Consider the following 20,897-nt stretch of genomic DNA (forward strand, 5'->3'; position numbering starts at 1 on the left):
AAGAATAATCAATTAAAATCAATTAAGTTAAAATTAAAATGTAAAAATATAATTAAAACAATGATAAAAATTAAAAACCTTTAATGTAAAAACAAAAAAACTTAAGCAAAGCAAGATTATGTGCCAGCCATTTCACTGAATTTACTCTACTAGTTACTTAGAGTAAATTCACTGAAATGGCTGGCGTATGATTTTGCTTTGCTTAAGTTTTTGTTTTTTCTTTAAAAGTTTTAATTTTTATCATTGTTTATTTATATTTTTACATTTTAACTTAATTGATTAATCTTTATAATTTTAAACAATTTTTGTATTTTTTATATTTTATGTCTTTTTATCTCTTGTTTGAATTATAATCTTAAAAAATTTTTAATTAAAATAATAGTTTTAAAAATTTTTTATATAAGATTTTAAAGTATAAGTTAAATTTAATTTAAAGATTTTTAATAAAATTTAATTGGTTTAAAAATATTTTTAACATAAAATTATAAGCGAATAAGTGTTACGTTATCATGGGTTGCAAGTTTAAGATGTTTTTGTAGTATATATATAAATGTATGCAGCTGATGATGCAAATCAAGTTCGCGAAAGCTTTTCTGTTTGTGTAATGAAATAAGGTAAGCCATTCTATTTCAATTACTCTTTATTTACAGTTGATCTATTAAAATATAAATTAATTTATCAATAATTTTGTTTTCTTCTTAAATACATGTGTACTTTCTTTGTTTTCTTTCTACTCTTTCTTTTATGTATACTGTATACTTTCTTTTACCTATATACATAAAAGGCAATGTTCATTTGCATGTCTGCTATAGACTAAAAAACTACTAAACCAATTTACGTGCGGTTTTTTGCAAAATGGTCCGTGTTTTCCAGAAAAGATTTAAAGCTATTGAAATCCTCGATCTGACCAGTAGAAAGAAATTTAAGGGTATTTTGAACTGACTACTGTATTTAGAGAGTAGTTTGAATTAAATCCTATAGGTAGTGCTGTTGTTTTGACAATTGGATTTATTTACATTCTGACTTTTATAAAGTGAAAGATAGGTTACATTTTGTGAAGTTTGTAATGTTCAATTTTTTAATGTTTTATCAAACTTTCAATTGTTTTCATTTATTCTATACATACACCCAGATCTAGTAATACTGAAGCATTAATGGGTCAGTTAGTATATGTATATATCTCAAATAAAATTTTATATAACTTTTCTTTTATAATATAAAAATCAGCTGCTTAATTACTATGGGCTTGAATAAATATTTAAGGAATAAATAAGTGAAGTTTTGGATTCAAAATGGAAGGATAAGAGTGATGAAGTTTTTTGTACCAATGTTAGTGATGAAATTGAAAAACACTACCCAATACAAGATATCCAAATAGTAGTGAGAAATCAGAAGTTGAGAAAATATTACAAAAGTTAATGGTTTTGAATGTAAAATGATGCAGCCATTGCATGTAGTAGTTATAAGCTTACCATGAGGCCATGAAAGACAGTAAAATATAAATGCGTGAGTACTTCTGGAGGATGCTTTTACCATCCCAAGTTGAGTAATTACATAATTAGTTTAAAAAAAATTGTTTAAATATCATTTTATTTCAATAGAGAGTTTTTATTTCTTTCATTTTATTGTAACATAATGTTAGTAATGTAACTTTTGTTTAAATATTTCTAAAAATGTAATAATTCAAAGAAAAATGTAGGACACAAAACAAATTAAACAAAAATTTGTTTGAAAGTTTGAAAACAAAATTTTTGTTTTTGAATAGGAAAGAAACGTCATCCTATGAGTAATGCAGCATAATTTACAGTGTTTCATACACCTCAATCAAATTTTAGAATACATAAATACATAAGAATACCTGCAACCTTTATTCCAACTTCCAGACTTTACAACAAGCATAAAGGTTTTGTTAAACGAGTGATCAACATGTGTGAAGCATAATTAGATTATAAAAGTATAAAAAGTAAAAATAGAATATGAAGTAGATTATAAATATGCATAAATACTAGACAGAAATACCCAGAACTGTGCAGCTCTCAAAAACAAATTCTGAGTTAAAAAGAAATGATATGCATTGAAAAATATTTATTATGAACTGGTAAAAAATGGCTTTTTGAATTATTTTCTTTAATTTCATGTAATTAATTTCATTAAACAATATTCTTGTTTGCATAGTTTATAAGTAGCCCTAATATCTGTAGATTCATGAAATCAGTATGTTGAATATACTTTTATCAAATCAACATTCCTAAACTTATAAAAAATAGCAATTAATTAGTATAAGTGACCTACCTGTACAAAGTGACAAATAAGATGCTTTTATACAATTTTAAAAAAATTGAATGTTTGGGTTTCATTGCATCACATTTTAATTTTAATTATTGTGATTTATAGTAAATAATTTCAATTATTATTTGCATTATTTTTTATGTATACATGTATTATAAATTATTATGCAACACATGTAATGACTACATTTATTTTATCAAATAAATTATTATCTTGAATGTAACTTGCTTAGTATACAGCATAGACTGAGTTAACATATTATCATAGGCTATTGCAGTCATTAATTACAGTCTAAAGAATAAAAATAAAAAATAATCAAAAAATATCACAACAATACTTTAAGCACTCTCTCTCAGTATGCCGGCTGAGAATTTTCCATTTTCAATTGAAACAAGAAATATTTCTTGTTATACATTTACCATTGATCACTGGCCTTGCTTCTCTAAACCAAAGCTGAATTACAATATATGGAGGCTTAAGGCCAAAATTAATGAAAGGACAGATTGTCCTCAGTTTTAAATATACAAACTTCACAATCTGAATCTAACTTTCAGATATCACTTATGGAAATTTATTAATTTTAAAGGTCTATTTCAACAAATGAATTTTAACTACTATTATATTGGGATGGTTGGTCTGTTGCATTACAATCACAAATGCATTCATCTAATGTTTGGTGGACAATGACTGAACATCTCTCAGAATTGTACAAATGAAAAACGTTTGCCAATACCAAACAAATTTTCTGTATGACAGAGAGGAACTGTCCCTATTCATATTCATTTTGATTAAAGTCAATAACATATGTATGGCTGAAAAGACTAAAGGATAGTGCGCTCTTCATTGTAAATATTGATGCCACATACAAGGATTGATCCTGTATATACATATGACAGCAATGAAAAATGTGTACAGTTAATCAGTTGGAAAATAACATTTATAGTAATAAAAATAAAATTTAGGGAGTTAAACAATAATTTCAAAAATGGTTTGTAACTTCATTGAATGAGATGTATACCCCAGCTACTTTCTGTTATCTTCCTTCCCTATCAAGGTATTCCCCTCTCCCATTAAAATAGTACTATAAGCTCCATTTATGTATAGTTTAAAATTACAAAATATTTCAAGAAACCACAAAATATGTATTATAATTCAGTAAAAACTAATATAATCAACAATCCAATTTTTTATTTTCTTTGGTTTAGAGTATCAACGAAACTTCCACAAAATTGCATCTTAGAGAATTTTGGCTAAAATGTGTTTTCAATTTGTTTTCTATGATAATAGAATATAAACCAATTACAATTAAATTCTACTTTAATTGGTTTCAAAGTTAAAAACAATTTTAAAATTGCTTTCAACTTTGTTACATGCAAGTTTTAAATAAGAATCTTTCTATATAAGTGAATTATGAAAATATGGTCAGATTAATTTTTTTCAAAAGAGTACAAAAAGGATGGCATTGCAAAACGTTCTATATTAGTCAATCTTTGTTGTATATTGTCCAAATAAAAGTAACTTTTTTATAGATTATATTTAGAAAAACAGATTTTACTGCTCTTTCCCCTAAAAATACTGGCACCTTTTACTGTGCCGTGAACTTCTTGGTTCCTGAAAAGCAAGTAAAGATGAATGTATATGCCGGTTTTCATCACCCCACAACTTCCTTTTTATTCAAAAATTGTTTAAATTGAATTTTCACTAGTCTACAAAAAGTTATATTTTGGGATTTCTCAAATTTGTAATCATCTCACAACTAACAAGAAAACGAATTATCATTACCCATTGCAGGGTAACGCTCATAATAAAAAAACTACATTGCATTTTCATTATTAAATAACTGCTATTTAATTTATAAAAACACCTTTTCCAATGCAATTTTTTAAGGATTCAAAAATGCACTATAAGGATTAAAATAATATAAAAATCACAAAAAAATAATGAATATTGAAATAAAAATAAATTTAATTGAGTCTAAGAAATAAACAATTTTATAAAAACAAAATAAATTAACATTATTGATGTTATTTGTAAAATAAATCTTTTTAAAGATTTTACTTTTAACAAATATTGAACTAAGATAAAAATATATTTCAAATTATTTATTATGGATCCAGATACTTTACATATTAAGGCGTAAGTTAATTAAATAATATTTTTATTAAAACATGTAAAAATAAATAGCATGTTTGAAAATTATTTAAAATTGAGTGAAATAATACTGATGATAAGAATGGTAACAAAATATTGCTTCTACACTTAATATAATAACAATTAATTTATTGCAAAGTTTTGGCAAGAATAATAATTTAATAAATTACAGCAGTTTTATTAAAACATATTTACAGAATGCCATAATAATAAATTTTTATTAATTTTATACATAAAAATAATTTTAAATGAACACACTTAGTTCTTCCTCCAATATTAGTTATATTACATAAGATAATTTTGCTGTTTGTTAGTTTTATTTACTGTTGAATGAAAGTATACATCATGTTTTGTAGTTGGATGATGACATCAAAAGAAATATATAAAAAAAAATATTTCATTACTTTTTTTTAACAATATAATTAAAATGCAATAATTGAAAATAATATGATATGAAATTCAAATGTCATACACAAGATGTATTACATTTTTTCGGTTTGAAAAAGAACCAGTTAAAAAAAATATTTAGATTTTTATTAAAATTTTTGCTATAAAGAATAGCAAAGACTTACCATACTAAATTAATGAAAACTGACACAAAAAAATGAATACATTTTTAAAGATATAAAAATTATATATACTGTTTATGAGTTATCAAATTTGTCATAAAAAATATGAACAGACCAAAGAAATCATTCAATGAACTTCAAAGAAAATATGATTCAAATTATTATATAAACCCTTTTTACAAAAAAGAAAAGAAATGATTCAAATCATTACAGAAATCCTTTTTACAAAAAAAGAGAAAATTCAAAATTAAAATTAACGATTACAAAATATATTCACAAAAACAATTAAAAAAAACAGACATCTTGACAGTTTAATATAAAAATTAAATATAATAAAAAATACTTAAAAAAATAATAACAAAATTATATCTTTTTATGGAATGTTTACTATTTGGTTTTTAAATAAGGAATAAGTATATAATCACATATACTCATACAATGGAATTTATACCTTGGCAGGTCCCTGTTTACCAACTACCATCATTGCTTTTTGTAACCAGCGTGTTGTCATTACTGTAACAAAAAATAAATAATAATTTTCATTAATAACAGATCAATAGTAAGTTTTTCTAACACGGCATCGTTTGTAAAATACAATTATTGTATGTAATATAAACTGCTTACTAATGTATTATTAGTTTCCCTAAATTGCTTTCGGCTATTCTGCCATCTTTAGGAGGGATTTTAATTTATGATTTTTATATATAAAAGTATAAAACCCATATATTTAAATTATATACAGAACAATTGATCGTCATTTTTTAAAAGTTAAAGTCTTAAGTCAAAGTAATTACTTGCATATTGTAATAGTATCACAATTGTTATGAACTATGTAGATTGTGAAATCAGTTTAACCAACTTAATTATTATTCTTTATTATTTGCTTATGTAAAATATCAGCATCAAATTTAATTTGTTCATTTATTAATTTGTTATGATTATTGTATATATGGAATTTTTCAAGATTAAAAGTATTATTATAATTATTAGAGTAATCCAATACTTCTGTGAATTTATTTGGATCATAATTATATTTAGTTTCCAAAAATATGTTTAGCAAAATTTTGAATGGTCTTTATATTTCTTTGTTATACAATTAATATGTTATTTAGTTCTAATTAAAAAATATTGATTGGTCATACTAATATATCGTAATTCACAATGTTCACATTTTAAACTGTATACACCCTGTCTGTTGAAATTATATTTATTACCATTTATTAGGGTTTTAGTTGGATCTGTGTTATTAATATAATTTATGATTTTATTGTTAGTTGTACATACTGTTTTTAAATTAAATGATTTATATATTTTATTAAATTTTATATAGTTTAATTATATTCCATTTTTACATAATTTTTTCCTGAGTTATTATGTTTTAATTTTATTTTTTTCTCTTATATATAATTTATTTTTTAATTTGAGATATAATTTATCTATTAAATTATCATTATATTCATTTGATGTGGCAATATATTTAATAGTATAGTATTATGTCTGAGATATTTACTTGCTCCGTAAATTAATGAATTGAAAGTGGCTATTTTTTCTGGTTCCATGGATGAAAAGAATTACAGTGTATTTTCGTATCTTGTTTCGGTTGGTTTCCTATGTATGTTTATGTCCATTGTATTATTATTATTGAAATGTTTACTAATTGTTATATCTAAATAATAAATTCTATTGTTAATCTCTTGATTCATAATGAAATTAATATTTTCATTCAATGAGTTGATTTCATTAACTATTATATTTTCTTCATTATTAGTTTTTTGATTAAGAATGATTAAAATGTCATCCACTTATCTTTTATATAATTGATTTGATGTTTATTTATTATTGATGGTAAAATTGTATTTTCAAAATTACTCATAAAAATTTCTACCAGAATTGCTGAAAGTGGTGATCCCATGGCAAGGCCTTTCTCCTATTGATAGAATTTATTATTGAATTTAAAATAATTATATTTAAGAAATAATTTTAATAAATCAATTATTTCATATATCAAATAGGTTTGTAATTTCAATTCAGATAAAATAGTATTAATTATACTTATAGTCTTATTTATGTCAATACTTGTATTCAACAATTCTTTTATGTCAAGTGTCATAAGTTTAGTATTTTTGTTTATATTAATATTATCAAGAATATTAATTATTAATTCATAACTGTTTTTTAAATTATATTTATTTTCTATTTTAATATATACTTTTAATGTATTTGATAAAGATTTACTTAATTGGTATGTAGGTGAATTAATAAAATTTATGACTGGACAAATAGGCATATCGGTTTTGTGAATTTTTGGTAATATTTTTAATATAGGGGTTCCAGTGTTACTGAAGTTAAAATTTTGTTTAGTGCAATTGTCTTTGAAAATATGTTTACACTTTTTAATCATTACAGCAGTTTCTTTTTGATTTTATTTGTACGATCTTTTATTTTTTTTAGATTCTTTTTTTATGAATTTATTTGTTTTTTCTGTATAAGTGTTGTTATTAATAATAACAGGGATATTAGTTTTATCTGATTTAACAATAAAGACATTATTATCTTTTATACTTTTATAAATATTAAAATATCAGTAATATTTATATGATTTGAATATTTATTGTTTTTAATGTCATTGATTACATTGACAAATTGACTTCTCAATTTATTTTATTATCTTTATAGTTAATTTTAAAGATATTTTCTATGTATACAATAGTATTTTTAAAATTGTTATTTTTGTATAGAGTTGGTATATTAAATTTATAAGAATATTAAATATTAACATTCAATATTATTAAATACAATAATAATAATAATATTATTACATAATATTAAATACAATATTATATAATATTAATTTCATTATCATTAAATTCTATGTTTGTTGTATTAATGACATTGGCTCGAAAAGTATTTTTTTGATTATTTATATTGTGTAATGTTGCTTTATCATTATTCGGTTTTGTCTGTTGATAATAAATAAATAAATTGATTGATCAGCGAAAGGTTATTTATATTTAACACATTACCCCAATTAACTGACAACAATGAGTAGTATTTAAACAAATTGTGATGAAAAAAATCAGTGCTGCCAACTTGTTTTCCGTAGGTCTAAACTTATTGTACCTACTAGACACATCTGTTTTCTTTTTTTGTAACATTTTCTTCCAAGTTTTCGTCAGTTTTGTTGTTAATAAAAGTCGACATGTTTAAAATTGTATTTGTTTTCTGTTGATATTATTTACACCAATCTTCTGATAATTTAATTCTCTACAATTTATGTTTAAAAAATGTATGATTTATTGCCAATTTAACAACGTTATTGTACGTCAAATATAAAAAATGTGTTTTTTGACCCTATTTTTGGCGTTTTACATGGGATATCTTAGAAACTAAGAGAGATACACTTCTGGGACCTATTTTTTTCGATTTGCCAGCTCAAAAAGCATAAGAAACAATTGAATTTGCCCCTTAATTGACCTTCCCAGAATTTCAGAAAGCCTTAATTTACCAGGAGGAACTGAAACTCAAGCGAAATCTTTCACTCTTTATAACTCGCTAATGAAGCGTTTTCAGACCTATGTTTATATGAACTTTTTTCTTATTTTTAGCCTCTAGAATGAATTGTCAAAGTATTGCCCTATCCTCCTGAATCACTCTGTAGATAAGAGGTCTTTTTTTTTAGGATTGCTAGTGATTGATCATCTTCAAAATGTGGGAGAGGGTGAATTTCAGAGATCACTTTGACGATCTGCTCTTTTGTAAAATGTGCTCCCTCTGCGATTCCATTTCATTTTACAATGTATTTATTTTTATGACAGACATGTAATCCCTTGAAATATTAATCCAAGAAGTAGAGCTGATCTTTATTGGTGATGCATTTAAGAAGTTACATTAAACAAGGAGAAATCATAAAAATTTTCTTCTTTTATCATCACAACATTGATTGGTTGCACATTCTTTGCCTTTCTAATCATTTGAACTATTTCTTCAGGAATCATAGGCTAAGATACTTTTTTTCTCTTTTCAATAATGCCAAAATCTCTGTCGCATGACATATATGATGCCCGAACTTTAAAAATTAAAAATATATATTATCAAAAAATGTTTTACAATGGCGTGGATTAAAATCTTCAGAACCATCCGAATTTTACTTTGACCGACACAGTTTTCATACACCACACTCAATGTTCTGTAGTTATATTAGAAGTTGTGATTACCTTAGAAAATGAGAGACCACTTCATTCCCTCTGCGACAAGCAATTCCATCTTGCCATAAACACGTGATACTTTTGCAAGTATCCCCAACGTGAATACAAGGTTAAAGTTGGACAGCTGATGAGAAGAAACATATTGGTGTGTGTGAGCGTGGGAGTAAATAACACCTGCTCCATGTCCATGTTGATGGTGTATGTTGCACTTGAGGGTATGCATGAACACTATGCATTGTCACTATGCAAATGTTATATTGCTTTTTCAGGTTTCCTGAAATGTAACGCTTTTTTTAAATATTGCAGTTTTTCTGGTTCCAATGTAATGTTTATTTTATTTTTCATTAGATCACTACTTGAACAAATTGTTAGTTTGAGGGTGATGGAAGGAAAGTCTTGAAAATGATTTTTCAAAAACTGTTTGATAAAATTGCTGGATAATGTTTGATTTGGGGTAGGCTTTCATAAAGGCACGATACATCCTCTGGATATTAAGGTCTGGGCTTAAATATTGTTTTGAAGATTTTTGCCATGAGTATTTTTATTTCAAAAATACTACTGTTGAGTAGTATTTTTGCCATGGCTTTCTTCAGTAGGAAGTGATGAAATGTGTGCCTTTATGAGCTGTCTGTCATGCTCGGTTCATTTAATTTTATGGGAATGGAATCGTGAATTTTTGCCCTTATGACTTGAATAAAGCACCTCCCCCTTCTGTATTATCTTAATCACATGTAAACACACTTTTGTAATACCCGTAAAATATTTTTGAATGTCTTCACACAAACTTGAACGTACCCATTCTTGAGTGGTAAACTGTAAATGTAAACAAATAAACACACAACTAATGATGATTTAAAGGGTAGATTGACTTTTGACTTACACTTCCATCTCACCAACTCAAGTGTTCTCCATTTTGTTATATTATGAGGGCCAAGCTTCCATCTTGTTAGTTGCTATGTGATGGAAGATGGCACTTCAGTGCCATCTTCCATAACTCATAACAACTAAATTACTCCCGACTCTGACTTAATGCTCTTTCTACGCTATTGGCATGATGTCTTACTACCTTTTCTATAAAAAATCTAAAAAATGTTTTACTTTTTTTTCTGACATATAACCTTTCCCTTGTCAACACCTCAATTATCATAAATTGAGAAAACAAAGACTCCAATTATTTATTCTATAAAGAAAATTCATATTTCTGTAACTAAATTATTTTTATTGTTGTTTTACATAATGTTGGTTTGGACTTCAATTTTATTCCAATAATGATATATTTCATAGACCAATATTCAGTTAAATGAATTATTTTATTACAATTTATTTTGCAAAATAAAAATTTTATGAATTTTTGTTAAGTGGGTTCATTAGGTTGTCATAGTACACCAAAATTTAGTCAGAAAGTATAAGACATCTTATATTGTTCATACTAACAATAACAATAACCCGCAGGGTTAGTCAAGTAGTTAAACTCATCACTGCAAAATCAGCTGATTTTGAAGTTGGGAGTTCTAAGGTTTGAGTTCTTGTAAGTGAAGTTGCTGTTATATAAATTTGAATACTAAACTGTGAATACTAGTGCTCTTTGGTGGTTGGGTTTCAATTAAACACATATCTCAGGAGTGGCTGAACTAAGTCTGTTCCAGACTACATGTTTTTCGGTACATTTACACTTACATTGCAGTACATCTGCAGCTATGTCAGGCCTGGCAAGCTGATAGCGATAATTGCCGTTGCCTATACAAACACACACACCTCCAGACCCAGCAGTAGCTGGAAAACTGGTTTGAGAAAAAAATATCTAGGGTAAGTAATTGTTATAATAAACAGATGATGCCAATGATTGTGCATGATTATATAAGTAAGAATACTATTACTAAATAAAAAAGAGTACTTAAAAAATGAGAGAATATCAAATTTGATATAGTTTTTTTTTAAAATTATGATTGTCATTTAAATGTGCGTTGACTGCTGTTTCTTATTAGCCATGACATACTGTATGTAAAGAAACTGCACATGCCTTTATCAAACTTAAGTGATTTGGAGGAACCAGTTAATGGCTTTCGCCTTTGGAACTTTATTTCTACTTTGAATCCTTTAATTCTTCAGGATGCTATTGCTTCAAATGTTCAAGGTGTTGTGGATACATTGGGTTGTAAAGCGGTGTAGTTTACTGTCCCTACCTACAAGATGATTGTTGCAAACAGATTTTCTAAAACAGATCACTGATGTAAACATTGTTTATATTTTTTTATCAGCGTTATTTCTTTAATGAATGTTATGCAAAAATTTTAATGAAATTAGTTAAAATATAAAAACAAATACTATATCAATGATTTCTTCTGAAATAATAAATGACCTAGCATTAAATCCAATTTCATAAAGCAGTTAAGAAATTATTTGCAGTCTGATGGTAATTGTTGAAGACTACACGCTAACATAACAGACTTTTCACTTACATTATGTCTTCCAGTTGATCTTCGAGGTGGTACAGCAAAAATAATTTTTTGTAAAATACGGGTTACATTTGCTATAAGATAAAAAAACAAAAAACAAATATAACTTAGCATAAAATAATAAAAAAAATTGACTTTTACTACACAAAATAAAAAATAAATATAAGCAAAAGTTAATTTAAATAAAATAATATAAATAATAAGGAAAATAAATCTTTTAAATAAAATGATTATATAACTGAATTACTTTTGTCTTTTATTAATGACTTATTAGATTACCAATACAGAAGTATGGTAATTTAATTTTTACCAACAAATCCTATCAATAAATATAAAGAACAGTGGTGAAAGAGTGGGGTAAAATATACAATAGATATTCTCTCAGAAATAAAAATTCCTGAGGCTTAGTGACAGTAGTACAGATTTATCAAATTGTACAGTGGAATAGTACTATAGTTGAACTATACATTTTTTGTCAACCTAGTGTTTACCTGAATTTATGGTAATATTTTTCCAGACATGAAAAAATAAATGGTGATAAGTTGCACAAGAAGATCCATTGCAAGTAGAATATTAACAATAAACTGTACTCTCACCACAGACATAAAGATGATCAGGTGCACATGTGCTAGATTGCAAAAGAAAACTCTGATCTGTCTAAATTTTTCTAAACTTCAATGGTAGATTGAGTCACCTCAGAGCAGTAAGAGTTAATTTATGAAAATGTATTGCTTTTAACATTACTTATGCACCAAATATCAGGTTTTCTTTAAAAATAATTGTCCGTAATGATTAAACTACAATTTATTTCTTGGTCATCTCAGTCAAAATTTCATGTTTTTTAATCATTTATAATGTTGTGATAGTAAACTTTTGAAAATAAATTAATTGTGAACATTTTTTGAATCTGTTTTTATTACATACATTCAACATAATAAATATTTTATTAAAATTATTACATAATTGTACATTTGTAGGTTATATCAGAAATAGAATTCAATGGTTAACAAATGGAACACTCAGTCGTTTGGCTGGAATGATGAAGGTAAAGCATCATAAAATCTCAATCAGAGCAGCATTACAAATAAGAATAATAAATAAAAGAGTGTAGTGGTTACAGTTCTTAATGCAATATGTGAAAATGATAATTATATAAAATATTAAGGAGAATAGTATTTTACTAATAAAATATGTAAATAACATCATGGAAAAATTTAACTCTTTCAAGAGTATTAATTGAAAAATATTTCTGAATATAATAAAATCCATGTCTAACATTTTAATATTCTTTAAAAATTCATGAACAGGATGAAATTATATAATATAAAAAAGATATCATTTAAGTTAATAAATAGATTTATCAGAAGAACATGATTTGTAAGACAAAAATATTTTTGTTTTCTGTTTGTCAGAATTGTATTTATTTTTGTTTTAATTTAGGTAAAAATGGCAATTCAATTTTAATAAAGAAAGGAAAATTACAAATGTAAATACAGAGAAATATTAAAATTGTTATTTTGTTTGGTTGGCCTGCATAATTAATATTTACCAGTTTTGAAAAATGAACAGATTTTTGTATCCTGAAAACTAGGTCTAACTTTTTAGAGGAGTCCTGGTAATATTATAAGAAGTACAATAATGTGTTTTTAATAATATAAGAATTAATATTATATTTTGCAAAATAATGTTTGTAAGTATATCAAAAATTTAATAATGATGACAAGCTTAGTACTTTATTGAGACCTTTCATAGAAAAACATTGTAGTTTGATCTTCTCGCAAATGAAATCAAACTTATTCCAGGAGAATTTATGCTCAAACCAAAACCTAAATTTTTCTCTATAAAATATTAAATTGAATGCCAGTAATAAGTAACAAATGTAAATTCTGCAGCAAAGCAGCATTTTGATATGCTACAATTTTTAAAGAATTATAACTTTTTTAATAGAATTTATGTTATTAATTATATTACTATTTCTATTACAAGTCGCCAGTACAATGTATATTTTGTAAGCATTATACTGAATTCTATTTTATAATGGTAAATGGAGCAAAAACTTTTAATTATCTGCTACATAATGTAAACAATGGTGAATTTTTAGTGTGTAACTTAAGACTCTTCCACACTAGTGGTAGAATAATATTTCTTCTTCTGATATGGTTTACTCAACCCCTCTTCACCAGGTTTTGTTTATGTCTGTGGTACAGTTATAGAAATGACTCTTCTGTGAGTTTTCCTTCTTTAATAAACAACAAAAAATGTACGTGTAATTCTACAATTTAATAAGTGAAAGGAGTTTACTTATGTTTCTAGTGTAGCAAAAGTAATAATGTAAAACAAAATACAGAAATAAATTTTTCCCCAACTTACGAATTAATGCCGTTAAGTACAGATGAAAATTTAAAGAATGTAATTTACACAAGTTTTATAATTCAGAGTAAAGAAATTGTTAATAAATTTATCTTTAAACTTTTTTTTAAAAGGGAATATCATAGAATAAAATTAAAAAGTAAAAAATTAAATAGCAGCAAAAATAATCAACTGTTGAACTAACTAAAATATGAACAATTTTAAAAGTATAACAGCTTAATTTTATAAATTATTTTTTACTCACCAACACCGTTTTGGAAAAATTTAGGTTTATTTTTCCATGAAATGAATGCTAAGTACACAGGAACACTTGTAAAAATCATCAGACATCCATAACCTGAATAACAGTTAAAAAAACATAAATTTTAAAAATAAATAAAAGAATTCTTTCTTTTGATTTGTAGAATCAAGTGAAATTTATGTCTCAAAGTTGTATCTCCATGTTAGAAATTATATTTTTGTGAAAACTCAAAAACAACCGTCAAAACACTTTTAGATGTTAGGAGTAAATAACCTTGTTAGATTGCTAATAAACTTTAAAAAAATTAATATTAAAATCAGTAGTAATTCACTTTGGGAAAATCAATGTAAACAAAGTAATTAAAACAAATAAACATTAAAACAATTTGAGTTCTATTGAAAAGAAAAAGCAATAAAAAAATGAAACAATTATATTTTTTAAAAATGAAGGATTTATGTGAGTAGAGCTATATTAATTTGTTTTTTGGGTTTCTTCTGTTACTATTTATGATTGGATTTTATTACTTTATCTCAAATTTGCACCTTAAATTTAAAAAGTATTTTGGGCGGGCCAAACTCCTAAACAGGCCTTACCATGATTTGGAAGTTCCAAATACCATGCTATTATTGTGATCTAATCATACTCCTAGTGAAAGGTTTATTAATTAGCTTTTTGATATTAAATACCTGAATTATCTCATTATATTCTATTGTTATATTACTAATCTTACCATTTAACACCTTTCTCATTGACTTAATGTTCAAATTTTTACTCTTTCTACAATTCAAACTGAATCCTTTGAACTTAAAAGTAAATGTTTTCTTCAAGATTTATCAGAATAACTCTTTTAAGTGTTGACTTAATAACACTTTAAAGGTACAATTAATCTTTGAACACTTTCCTTTTTTTTCTTTTTAGTAAGCTTAATATTATAATAGTATAATTTATATTTTTATAGGTTAGAAAATATTTTCTCTAAACAAATTTTTTCAGTTACTGCTTTATGCAATCGATGTAATTTATTTTTGTGAGAACAAAAATAAATTACAAGAGAGAACGATCTAATCAAAATTTTTTAAATGTATGAGTGGTTCATAATAAATAGAGCTTTTCTTCAATATTTATGTTTCATATTATTATATACATTAGCAAAAAAATTCCATATCGTGGATAAAATTATCCATAATTTCACCTTTGTAATAGTATAAAACTATAATGATTGCCTATATATTAACCTCTTCAGTATATTTTTAAAATATAGCTGAGTACAGTTAGGACCTGTTTGTTTATGAGCGTGAATCAAATAAAAACTCTAATTTTATTTTTAATAAATCTATTTATTAATAATATAAACAGTTCATACATTCATCATTTCTCTATATAGTTTCCTGCACGATATACACTCATTTGCCAACAATTTGGATGCTTGAATATTCCTTGTTCATAAAAAGTTTGAGGATGAGTTGTCAACCAACTGTGCACATGTTCCTCAACATCTTCATTGTTTTTGATTCGTTCTCCTCTAAATGATTGTTTCAAGGGCCCAAATAAAAAATAATCACAGGGGTACAAATCTGATCTGTAGGGAGGGTGGACAAGGGTTTCCCAGTGCATTTTTTCCAATTTATCCCTTATCAAAACCGCCACACACTGCGATTTTGACAAGGGAGAAAATCCTTTTCCTTGTCATGGAGAAGGATGACATCTTTGATGGGCATGATGGGCATATCTTTTGTTGACTGTAGCAGCTAGCAGTAGTAAGCCATGTTAGCTGTTCATTAATTGTGGAGAAAATCAATGAATAAACTCCCCTTGAGTAAAAAAAACTCATAAGAACTTTTCCAGTTGACAGACGGGTTTTGGCCATCACTGGGCAGTCATCCTTCTTCCACCAATCCTTACTCACCATTTTTGACTCTGGATTTTAATGATGGACCCATGCCTCATCATATGTGACGATGCACCTCAAACAATCGTCCCCTTCGTACTGAAATCGATTCAGTAGTCTCTCACAGATCTCCAACCTCACATGTTTTTAATTTTCAGTCAACAACCTTGGAGCCCATCGAGCATAATATTACTAAAGTTAAGATGATCAGTGATAATGAATTTATCACGCCTGTAGCTGGTAACCACTTCTGATGCAATTTCTTCAACAGTGAACCGGCGATCACCTTCGATAAGCTCTCAAACGGCACAGATATTGTCAGCTGTGAGACTTGACCTTCGCATCGATCATGATTTTCGTTTTCTACACTTTCTTGTCCACCTTAAATTGTCTGGCCCACATGTACACTTGGTTCTAGCATAGTGTAGCATCACTAAACTGTACCTTTAAAAGAGTTAAAATTTCTGTGGGCTTAACGCCTTCATTAGTTAAAAACTTTAAGATTATATGTTCTGCAACAGACGATAGAACCTCTTGCACACTTATGACTGTACTGATGACAGAACAGAGCAGAAGAGCTAACCAAGCTGGTTGCCCCTCTCTAACACACTGAACGATAACCCCGCACTCCACCATCCAGCTTGGAACTGCTTGCTGCGTAGAATAACCAAATTACCATTTAAATTTGATTCACCCTCATACATTTTTTTCTACTTTGGAAGTGACCTTTAATTGTATAATGTTTTGAGTAAAGGACATGTCCATCCCAACAGATAATCCTGAATTTACAAATATTTAATCTTGTTCTAGGTCAATTTATAAAATAGTTCTTGAACTAATTGTTTTAAAGAAACTTACATTAATTTATAACAAATATTTCAACAGACTTAATATTATTAAAAGTGATATGATACTATCTTAAGTGTGCTTCAGATATTTTATATATATATATATATATATATATAATATTTCTTTCTTATCACCCTCCAAGCTCTGTGGTTCCTTAACAAATTAAATTAAAATAAAGTTTGTAAATTTGTTTTATGGAATTTTTCAATAAATTACTTGTTATTTTGTAATATTAATAATAGAAAATTATAAAAAAGTAAGCACCTCCATTTTAAAATGATCCCTTTCATCCTTAAAATGTATCCTGAGCATTTATTTTTTTAAAGATATATTGTAACAGGTGTTTGAATTTTATATTTCTAATAGTTTTGAAAAGGTATATTAGTTAATAAAAAAATGTGTACTTTAGTTTCTGGATGTAAAAATGTATAGCAGTTTTTTTTTAATATTATATAAGCATGTGGTAATAAGTAGTCATATATTGTGTGTGTGAGTATTTTTTAAAATAAGTATAAATTATAACAAAGCATTAAAAAAGAAATAAGGAGGCAATACAGGGAGTTTAAAAAAAAATTAAAGGGCAAGACTCAAAACTGGACAGATAAATAATTATTATCTGGATGTACACAGCCAGCTTTATGGATTATGTACCAATACTAAATTGGAAGTTAAATAATTCTGACTAAATTTTGAGATGTATTTTTCAGCTTAATTTATATTTTGGGGATTTTTGAATTAAAATTTTAGTTTTCAGTGCTTTAAACATTTTTTTCAAGTTATCTTTTTTTGTTTTTAGTTGAGAAATTCATGTCAAATTTTTAGTGTAGGTTAATCATACATATCGTATCACATTTTCATTTTTTTACTGTTATCTCCTAACTTTTGAAGTAAATTTAGAGTTAGTTATACCTGTTTCAACTGGGCTCGCAATCATAGGCACAACAGTTACTAAAATGCTGGCAATTATGTATGAAATTGGGAAGATTAGGTTCACTTTAATAGGCCTAGGTAAATTTGGTTGAGTCCACCGTAGTACTGGAATACATACAACTGCAACTCCAATACTGAGCTGAAATAGTAAACAGGCATTCATCAATAAAATAAATGTAAATTAATGTAATGATTTGTGTTTAATAAAACTTACCTAAAATAGAATTCATTAATGATAATAATAATTAATTCATTAATAATAATTTAGAATTCATTAATAATGTAAAAAAAAATATTAATTAAATCCACATTGTATTACTATTTTCAAACATTAACATAACTTTCCTCTTTTTTTAAATGCAAAAGAAAACTTAACTTGACTTGTGGAGTCTATATCCTATTAGTTCATCAAAATATTTATAAAAATGAATTCTATTTAACTGTGCAATTATTTATTTATTATTTTTTTTTTTTATAAAAATTAGTTTTAAAATATAATTATTTTAAAAATAAATACAATAATAGAAAAAGTAGTAAGAATAATGTTTATATAATAGAGAACTGTTCAGTTTGTCAAGTAAACTGGTCAACAACATTATAAAATATCTAAAGTCTCTTAACATATAAATAATAAACAAAACTTACGCTGCTTATAAAATAAAATATGATGCTTATAACATAGAATATGAGTGTGAATGGACATTTATGTAAGAAATGTCATGAAGTGATTTGAAATAAAAATTTTTAAGCTTGTGAGAACATATGTAAATAAATATATATTCCCTACTTAAATAAGCACCTAATAGAAAAAACACATATTGACAATCACCATAACTAATAAACAACAAAATATGAAAATTTTAAAGCAAATAATATTTTGTTAAAATTAATTTTCATTATTTTTTTTCACTTACTGATTTTCCTTTTTAATGATATTCAGATTGTTTTTGTAGAGATAACAGAATGGATTTTTTATGATTAATTAATTAATTAAAAATATTGTTAAAGCCTTAAAACTATTGAGATAAATATTTGCTACTTGAGTCACTGAACTGAATAATTCTGTTGCTATTACAATCTATTAGTAGACAACAAAACTATTGTTTTGGCATTAGATTTAAATTTTCTTTTAAACATAAATTATAAATATCTGAATGTTAAAAATTAAATCTATTATTTCCCTAAATCATTGTATTCAGATTTTATTTGTTCATTTGATGCTATGTAAATACAGAATAGAAAATAGTTTTACTCCATGATATAAATATTCACTTTCATTAAATTTGTTTTTCCAAATACTCCATTATTCATGATTTATAAAATAAAAAAATACTTTGTTATAAAGTTTAAAAAACACTTTCATTATGAATAAAATTATAATTTCATAATCACAGTAAGTTACACAATTGTACACACTAGTTAAATAAGTGTTTAATGAAGTGACAATAAAATATTTTGCCTAAAATTAATTTTTGAAAATTACATTGATCACTTTCACATTTAGTCTGGAGGATTTTTTGCTGCACTTTGGTGTAAATATATTTTTTCTGGTAGTACAAGTTTAGAAACTCTTCCAAATAAATTCAGAAAAATGTTCACCTTTCATTTAATTATACTGTAGGTACAACAATATACTGTGCTATCACAAACTATCACACATTTCAATTTACATTATATAAACAAATTAATTATTTGAGTGTAATATTTTTTTATCAGTTAACTTACCCAGGTTGCAAATCCAACATAGTTTATTAACGCAAAGATATCGGAAACTGTCAAGTAGAGAAGAGATAACAATGCCTAAAAAACAGAAATAATAAAAGTTATTTAAAAATTCTTTAAACTCAAATAAAATTTTTTTTCAAAAATATAAAAGAAAAGAGAATTATACATACTACACATTACAGGCCTGATAAAGAGTAGACAAATTACAAACTGATGCAGCTTTCCCACTTATACACAATTTATTTTGTACACATACCCATAAATGTCAGATTTAATCTGTAGAACTTAACACAGTAAAATATCCACCACATTGAGTAACTTATAGCAACACTTGCTTGTTTGTATTAAACAACACTACAAAAAATGCAGAATAAAATAACAAAAATACAATAGGCAGAAAATACATGATGCTCACACATAATCATCACAAAAAAATTGCCAATATTTTCAGAAAAAAAATTACTTTTATGTTGTTTTTCAAACTACAAACAAATTACATACAGCCACTTCTTTTGGGCCTGTTCTTTATTATTTTGTACTCTGTTCTAATCTTTTAACAACACATTTACTACATCCTTCATCCTCAATTCATATACCAAAATCTTTATCTTCCACCACAATTTTTACCTTATACATCTCTCAATCACTAAACTAACTAAGACTGGATGTTTTGATATATGATCCTTCAATAAATCAAGTCTCTACAAGACTCAGCAACAGATTCTTCTCTAGCCCTCTTCATTTCAAATTTTATTGACCAACATATTTTTCAACATATTACTGTAATACCAAATTGCAAAACAACTATGCTTTTCTTTCTATTTTCCCTGTTCTGTTTTTCACTACTATAAAGCACTGTACTTGATACAAATATTTTTAAGGATTATTTCTAATTTTTAGATTTATATTTGATACTAGCAGACTTCTTGTTATCCATGAAAGCTCTTCCCTCCTTGCTAGTGTCAGTAAACTTTTGATATCCGTCTATGTTATCCACATCTGTAAAATTTTACTATCTAAATAACTTCTTTCAAATTAAGTTTACTTATCTTAATATTTAATGTATATGAAACAGGATTGTAAAACACACTAAGCAATTTTATTTGAATACCCAATCATGGATACTGGTGTTCTTTGGTGGTTGGATTTCAATTAACCACATATCTCAGGAATGATCGACTTGAGACTGTATAAGACTGCACTTCAGTTACATTCATACATACC

At 25.9% G+C, this 20,897-nt stretch overlaps 1 protein-coding gene across 2 annotated transcripts in view; it reads right to left on the bottom strand.

Moving 5' to 3' along the window:
* Window positions 1-4,236: 4,236 nt before the first annotated feature.
* LOC142331198 (Y+L amino acid transporter 2) overlaps window positions 4,237-20,897 on the bottom strand; it is a 256,055-nt gene continuing 239,394 nt past the window's right edge. For both annotated transcript variants that reach the window (XM_075376944.1, XM_075376937.1), the window contains exons 10-14: window positions 19,674-19,748; window positions 17,928-18,087; window positions 14,285-14,377; window positions 11,674-11,744; window positions 4,237-5,522 (exon numbers count right to left, since the gene is read on the bottom strand). In XM_075376944.1, coding sequence (XP_075233059.1) covers window positions 5,520-5,522; window positions 11,674-11,744; window positions 14,285-14,377; window positions 17,928-18,087; window positions 19,674-19,748 — 402 coding nt within the window. In that variant the 3' untranslated portion in view covers window positions 4,237-5,519. The remainder of the gene's footprint in view (window positions 5,523-11,673; window positions 11,745-14,284; window positions 14,378-17,927; window positions 18,088-19,673; window positions 19,749-20,897) is intronic.

This window comes from Lycorma delicatula, chromosome 1 (genome assembly GCF_047948215.1).
Source record: "Lycorma delicatula isolate Av1 chromosome 1, ASM4794821v1, whole genome shotgun sequence".
Classification (NCBI taxonomy): Eukaryota; Metazoa; Arthropoda; class Insecta; order Hemiptera; family Fulgoridae; genus Lycorma; species Lycorma delicatula.